This window comes from Pleurodeles waltl, chromosome 3_1 (genome assembly GCF_031143425.1).
Source record: "Pleurodeles waltl isolate 20211129_DDA chromosome 3_1, aPleWal1.hap1.20221129, whole genome shotgun sequence".
NCBI lineage: Eukaryota > Metazoa > Chordata > Amphibia > Caudata > Salamandridae > Pleurodeles > Pleurodeles waltl.
In genome coordinates, this window is record NC_090440.1 from 178,207,254 (window position 1) to 178,215,031 (window position 7,778).

The 7,778-nt window shown below is 46.3% G+C and overlaps 1 protein-coding gene across 1 annotated transcript; it reads left to right on the forward strand.

Annotated features, from left to right (window-relative positions):
- The first annotated feature begins 293 nt into the window (after positions 1–293).
- Positions 294–7,147, forward strand: LOC138283898 (beta-1,3-galactosyl-O-glycosyl-glycoprotein beta-1,6-N-acetylglucosaminyltransferase 3-like). Its single transcript, XM_069222104.1, has one exon. The coding sequence runs from the start codon at positions 954–956 to the stop codon at positions 2,250–2,252; it is 1,299 nt and encodes a 432-aa protein (XP_069078205.1). The 5' UTR covers positions 294–953; the 3' UTR covers positions 2,253–7,147.
- Positions 7,148–7,778: the final 631 nt, after the last annotated feature.

Sequence of the window (7,778 nt, forward strand, 5' to 3'; positions counted from 1 at the left end):
AAGGACAGAAATGGATGCTGCGCTGAGTCACTGAGCCCCTCACGGCTTCACTCGGGTGAATAGTGGGATGCTGGCAGCAGAGTTTACCTTGATGAGTCTGAGGTGGGAGCGGTTCCCTCTGTGTCCCACACCGGGGGTAAAGTGGAGGGCAGACTCGTCATTTCATTGGCAAACGATCGTATCGGGAAGTAGTTTGTGGCATCATTTAAATTAATAATGGGAGGAGCGAACAAATGGATTTTAACAGGATGACTCAGTCTCGGTGTGAAACTTGGCAAAAGAGAAATGTGCGTCCTGAGCATCACTCAGCATCCAGTCCCTGGCACTGTATATTCAGACTGCGTCCCTTACGTGCAGAGCCAACTAGCAGCATCTGTGTCTCCCGCGCGTGCCCCTGGGCTCCAACCAGAGTCCAGCTGTGTCTCAAGGAGTCAGCCTGCATCCCGTGTGTGCTCTTTGAGAACACGTCGCCCGGCCGTGACTCCCGCGTGTATCCCACATGGCACCAACCAGCCTCCCGGCCGTGATTCCCGCGTGTTTCCCATAGAGCACCAACTAGCATTCTGTTTGCCTTCAGACTCCAGCCTGGTCCATCCTAACAGGTGCTACACGGTCCCCAGTCTGCACGCTGGTGTACCTGAAAAGCCACAGCCTGCATCATCTATGTATCACCTGAGCGTCATCCAGTATCCTGTGTGTGTTTCCAGAGTTTGAGGCAGCATCTTGTGTGGGTCTCCAGAGCCTCAGTCCGCGTCCTGTGGCTGTGTGAGTCCAGAGCTTCAGCCACCATCCTGTGTGTCCAGAGCTTCAGTCACCATCCTGAGTGTGTCGCCAGAGCTTAAGCCAGGGTCCTGAGTGTGTCTCCAAAGCTCCAGGCAGCAATCATTTGAATTTGAAAACCGACTGCAGTTTTGTACCCTTTTCTCTTTTACAATACATTTTCCGGGCGGGAGATGGGTAAAATGAATAGGAGAATTGGCCTGTTTGCTTTGGCTCTGTGTGCCATCTTTCTTCTGACGGTGTACCCCTTCAGGGACTGTCAGCTGGCTGACCTGCGCAACGACGCTCATGGTCCAGAGACCATCAAGTGCAACGAGCGCCTATACACACAACTGGGCCTGACCCCCTCAGAGGGCGCCAACTGCTCCGGGATCATCAGGGGTGACATCGAGGCTCTGGAGCAGGCAGCCCTCCAGAGGCTGGAGGTGGCCAGGAAGCATCAGCCCATCACAGAGAGTGACTACCTGAATCAGACGCAGGACTGCAACCACTACCGAGCGAGCAGGCGCTTCTTGCCTGTTGCACTGAGCCGCGCAGAGGAGGACTTCCCCATTGCCTACTCTATGGTCATCCATGACAACATTGAGATGTTCGAGCGGCTGCTGAGATCCCTCTATGCCCCACAGAACATTTACTGTGTGCACGTGGACGCCAAGGCCCCCGAGCTCTTCCTGAAGGCGGTACAGGCCATCGTTTCATGCTTTGACAATGTGTTTGTGGCATCCAAGCTCGAGAGGGTGGTCTACGCCTCCTGGTCCAGGGTCCAGGCAGACCTCAACTGCATGGAAGACCTGCTAAAGAGCCCAGTGCCGTGGAAGTACCTGCTCAACACATGCGGCACCGACTTCCCTCTTAAGACTAATGCTGAGATGGTTCTGGCACTGCGGTTGCTGAATGGTCGCAGCAGCATGGAGTCTGAGCGGACACCAGAGCACAAGAAGAAACGCTGGCAGCTGCGCCACGAGGTGCGCGACTCAAGAATTGTCAATATGGGAACGGAAAAGGCTCCTCCACCTATAAACAGTCCTATGTTCGCTGGTAACGCGTACTTCGTCGCCACCAGAGGTTTTGTGAAGGCGGTGTTTGAGATGCCTGTTGTGAAGGAGCTGGTGGAGTGGGAGAAGGACACCTACAGCCCTGATGAGCACCTCTGGGCCACAATGTACAGAATGCCCGAAGTGCCCGGCTCTGTGCCGTATCATGAAAAGTATGACACCTCTGACATGAATTCCATAGCTCGCCTGGTGAAGTGGTCTGACTTGGCAGGGGATGTCAAAAAGGGGGCGACCTATCCACCCTGCACCGGCAGCTACCAGCGTGCCATCTGTAACTATGGCTCAGGCGACTTGAACTGGATGCTCCAGCATCATCACCTCCTGGCCAACAAGTTTAACCCCGTGGTAGACAATACAGCAATCGAGTGCCTGGAAGAATATCTCAGGCAGAAGGCGCTAATTGGAGAAGAACTATGAAAGCGTCGTTGTTTGGCAGCTGAGCGAACAAAGACATCTCGGACAATCTGGTGCCAAATAACTTCTCGGGACACTTCATATGAATAGATATGCGCCACAGGTGAATACTAGCACACTTGAATCGTTCCTGTAGCTCACATGCTAACATGGGCCGGTCACGATGAACACGCATGTACATTCTATATTGTATTCACGACTCTATTCTTAATTAAAGTCGGGCTTCAGTCAGATCTACGTGAAAAGATGCAAAGTGATTACAGGTGTACGGAGGGGTGGGATCAAAAGAGAGAAGGGACTAGGCAGTGAGCAGCATCAGAAGGCGGGAAGGGAGGGGGGTCGCTTCTGGCCCTAACAGTTGATTCTATTCCACAGGATGGACAAAGACAACGGAGCACGCACATAATACCACTAGGGGCGTTGCTTCCGTTGGTACAGCAGGTGCACAATAGGGTGACCAGACTTCCCGCATTTCCCCGGACAGTCCCGGTTTTCAGAGGACTGCCCCGGTGTCCCGACGCTTTTGTTCATTTTACATAACGGACCCTGTTTTTGGGACAAAGGTCAGGTCAACCTGGGAATGCTTATGTTAATTTGAAATAAATGACCCGTTTTTTGTGACAAAGGTCAGGTCAACCTGAGCATCAAAAGTGAAAGGTATGCTCGTGTGTGTGTGTGTGTGTGTGTGTGTGTGTATATATATATATATATATCCTGAGCCCTGATTATTGCTGTATTTTATAATTCAGATAGCAGCCAGGGCGAGGGGGAGGGGCATTTCTTTCCTTGCACTAGGAGTATTGAATGCCACCCTCTCCACTCATGTTAGATATTATTCTAAGTAGTTATTACACCTGTATAGAGATAGGGGAGAGGGAGCTGCCATGAAGGAGAAGATGGGGGAGAAGTTGAAGGGTAAAGAAGTAAGGGATGGAGCAGCAGTGGGAGAAGTGGTAAGTAGTGCAGGAGGAAGTGGGAGAAGTTGTAGGTAGTGCAGGAGAATGGCACTTAGTCTTAGAAAGTAAAGAAGATGCCTAGTCCTGGGAAAAAGAGCAGTGGTGAAGAAAGGATATCAAGGTTTGGGGGAGTAGTGGTGTGATTAAGGAACGGGTGGAGGGGAATGCGAAAAGTAATCGAAAAGGATGCAGCGAGCCATGGGTCGCAGGGACAGTGGAACTAGGAGAGGTGGCATGCACTGTGGCGGAGTGATGATTGATGGAAGAATGCAATTTGCAGGAAGAAGGGATATAGGCAGTGCTTAATTTGAGCTGGTGGTTGGCGGTGGGGGCCACTAGCACTTATTTTTGGGGATGGCGTTTCTTTTTCCGCCGCAAATATTACCCAATAGCAAGAGAGAGAAAAACACACACAAAGCGAAAGACAGAAAGACGGGGAAAAAAGCGTCAAAGAGGGCGACAGCAGGAACCTGAGGAGTCAGATAAAGGGAAGGGAGTGTCTGGCAGTGAATTAAACAGGTCTGTGGTGAATTGAAGACTACACCGCCTTGGTATTAATCACAATGATATTTAATTGCACAAACCGCGGATTTAGGTATTGGCACTAATTAATTTACACACCAGGCACTGAATATAGGGAAGGAGTCAGGGCGCTATATCAGAGAAAAGTAGGCAACGGAATGAGGGGGTGAGTGGGTGACAACGAGCCAGATGACCGACTACTGAAAGAGGACTGGGGCGTGGAAAAGGGGTGAAGGTGGGGGGGAGGATGTAAAATAAAGAAGGAGTGAACTTGGACATAGTATTGCAGCGTAGGGAAATTATCTTTGTAAACAAGGAGAAGAGAACGAGTGGCATTTCGGGAGTGGTGTGTGTGAGAGAACAGTGAGAATGGGGAAGGGTGGGGTGTGAAGAGGGCAGAATGATGGGAAGGACGTAAAGCAGAGAAACAGGTAGGCCTGGATTCACCGATAGGAAGTTACAGCAATCATGTTTGCACCTAAAGAAATTCCAGGCGCAGAAACGCCTTTGCACAGACTGTGACACTCGATACAACTAATTGCACGAACATGCCTGACTTTGTAAACTGTGTCAGCCACCGGTTAGTCAGAAACCAAATTGCTGTTATTCTGCATAATGAGTTTATGAAATTGTCATTAACCTGAAAAGCAGGAAGACATAAAAATGCAAAGCATAACAAGACACAAACTATAACATTTTCCGGTACATTGCCAAATACTTTGCAATATACACGTGTCATTTCTACTAAAGTGCTTTGCTTATTTGCTTTTTTCTGATGTAGCCTTACCTGTCATACAGCGGGAGGTCATGAGCCCTAGTGCAAGCCACGAAACTAGCCCCCAGCTGGTATTAAAATAGTGCTATACATGAGGTGCAGCACGCCCATCTCACTCCTGGACCTCGGTGTCACTGCACCTGCTACACTACTGTGGTTTGCGGGTTTCCAAGCTGTCTCCCTATCTTCACCCACTGCCCTCTAATCTCCCTTATGCATTTAATGCTCTCCTCTTCGTCGGACTGTCTTTTCTCCCTCTTCTATATCTCACTCATCCTCAAATCCTCTCTCCCTTCTCTCTTTAGTTCTGGTTCCTTTCTCTTCCTTTCTCCTTGCGCACTTTGCTCATCATTATCTTTTTTTCTGTTTCTCGCTCATCCTAGTTTCCTTCTCCCATTCTGCCACCTTTTCCTTCGATCCTCCTCCCTATTCTTTCAGACACTCCTCTTCTTTCATCCATTTCCTCTCTCTTCTTTATGGTACCCGTATTCTCTGCCTCCTCTGTATCCCTTCGCCTGAAAAGTAAACATAGCCAGACCCCGGGGATGCAGTGTGTTTAAAAAAAATCAGAACAGGCAGCATGTTTCAATTCCAGCCTGTGAAATAACATCAGCTGCTGCAGGGCAGACCGGGCTCCCTCCCACCTCTGGACCCCGGTGCATTGCTCCAACTACACCACTGGTAGCTATGCTCCAGGCTAACTGCGATCTGCACTCTCCTTAAAGAGAGATGGGTTGCTGCCTGCTCTATATCTTTTCTGCTGGAAGAGGAGCTCCTGATGGGTACACATGTTCCACATATGTTGCTTGCCATCTAAGAGGCATTGTTTGCACTTGTGACCCAACATGATGGGCGAAAGATCACAGAAGAAGGCTTAGCGCAGATCTTTCAATGCAATAGAAGTGTTTTATGGTATCTACTGCCATTTTTAAGAGGGGTTAGAGAATTTATTGGGAAGGGTATCAGGCATTATTCTGTGAGGCTGGTAGAACATCAAAGAGATAAGAACTGGTATAGGGGCACTGTAGAAGAAGCACTAGGGACCTTTTTTTTTATCTTTTGGCATAGTTGATGCATTAGCAATACTATAGGAAATTAATTGTTACATTATGAGAGAGAACAGGTGGGCTAGACTGGCCCGGACAGAACTTCTGCCCCATGCCAAAGGAAATGTAGTGCACCTACCAATTCCATTTATCACAAATTGTCACAGTAGTCTTTGGTGAAAAAAATGCCTTGGTGGCGTGTTTAATGCAAATGAAGGCAGTGGCGTGTTGGCATAGAAGACATTCCTCCCATCATGGTAGACCCACACTATTGCAAATAAAGGCATTTGCATGTTGGGATGGAAGGGTTGCTTTCATGGAGCCTAAGCCCCTTTCTCAGTAGGAGTTTCAATGATTGTTTTGTTAATCATGTAAGGTCACACAACAGTTGCACAGCCAAGCCAGAACTAAAAATCCATGTATGACTGCTCTTCTCCCATCTGTGTTACTGACAGAAAAAACAAATACCGTACATTATTTCAGCCTCTTTAATAGCATTATATTGTCATGTGTGTACCCCAGAAAGTTCAAGCTCAGGCAGATGGAATATACAAATGTACTGAGAGAGTGACGTAGGCTCCACTGCGTTGGCTCCCTGGACAACAGGATTGAGCTGGATTTGTGTGCTTCCACTGAGAAGATTACTTGTATTACACCTTTTGCTTTGTGGCAAAGTATATATTCATCAACAGTAGTGACCTTGTTTTTGCAAGATCTATTTTTCTACCTATTTGTGATTTAACAAGTGTTTGCAAGATGCTTACCAGTTTATGTGCACGTGAACAGGCCTGTGTTGGGTACATTGTAACAATAGTGTTAAAGAGTATAGGCTTCATTGGTTCATTGGAAAAAGTAATGCCAGATTTTATAGGTTTGCACTGTTTATTGTGAACTTTTATGACAAAGCCAGTAGGCCTTTTCTACTTATTGTTTAAAGCATGCATTAAAGAAAATTGGCTTAAGGATCGATTGTAATTACACTGTGTTAAAACCTGTAGGCATGTATTTTGTTACATGAAATTTCGCACATTACGGTAGTAGGCAAGGGTTTTGGTAATGGTGATCCATATTATACAGTGGGGATTTAAGGTACACACTACAATAGCCCTTGTTAGGCAGTCTTGAGAAAGAGAGGGCATTTTTGCTATGCTGACTGTCATTTTACATGCATTTCTACTTTAATGCCTGCATGCCAGATGGGGTGCCTTGTGGAAGTCTTATGCTTAGTACAATGGGCCTACATTGGTTATGGTGACAAGCCACTGATAAAGGCTATAAGTTAGACTTTTTATGATGAAAAGTTATGAAAATGTATGATACAGGCAATAGCCCTGACACTATGACTGTGAAAAGTATATGTTTAAGTCAATAGGCACTTAAGGTTGGATTGTTATTACTCTGAAGTAAAATAAGTTTAACACACGGTGTATGGAGGTACAAGAGTTATATTAATTTGCAGGTGATGCATATATTTCAAATTACCAGTATAAGTATAAGGTTAGCAATTCAAAATGTTCTGTAATTTAACTTTTTTTGTAGGTAAAGAATAAAAAAGTTATATTAATTTAAATGTGATGCTTAAATTATAAATGTAGAGTATTACAATAACCAAATAATTTCTAAAGCTTGTGTAGTTTATGTTTGGCTTGTATAGAAAGAATAATAAAGCATACTTAACTATAAAAAAGGTTTACCCTTTGTTTATTTCTTTGAGTTTCAATGGTTTTCTATTTTAATAAAACATTTTTTGCACACGTAGAGTTTACTGTCGTCAAGTGTACTGTCATTAAGTGGAGTGTGGTAGAGTAGAGTGGAAGATATGGTTGTAAAGTATACTGTGGTAGGGTATAGAGTTGTAGAGTGGAGTAAAGCAGAGTGGAGTAAAGTGGAATGTGGTACAGTGGAGTGGAATACAGTAGAGTGGCATATGGTGGAGTGTTATACAGTGGAGTGCAGTAAAGTGGAGTGGCGTATAGTGGAGTGGCATAGAGTGGAACAGCATAAAGTGGAGTGTTGTACAGTGGAGTGCCAAAAAGTGGAGTGGCGTACCGTAGAATAGCGTACAGTAAAGCAGCAATGAGTAGAGTGGCCTAGAGTGTAGTGTGGTAGAATGTAATAGCGTACAGTGGAGTAGAGTAGAGTGCAGTGGTGTTGAGTGGAGTGGCAGACAGTGGAGTGAGGTACAGTGTAGTGTCATACAGTAGAATAGCGTAGAGTGGAGTGTCATAGA

Coding starts and splice junctions, on each gene's coding strand:
- LOC138283898 (XM_069222104.1), top strand. CDS start 954: ATGGGTAAAATGAATAGGAGAATTGGCCTGTTTGCTTTGGCTCTGTGT.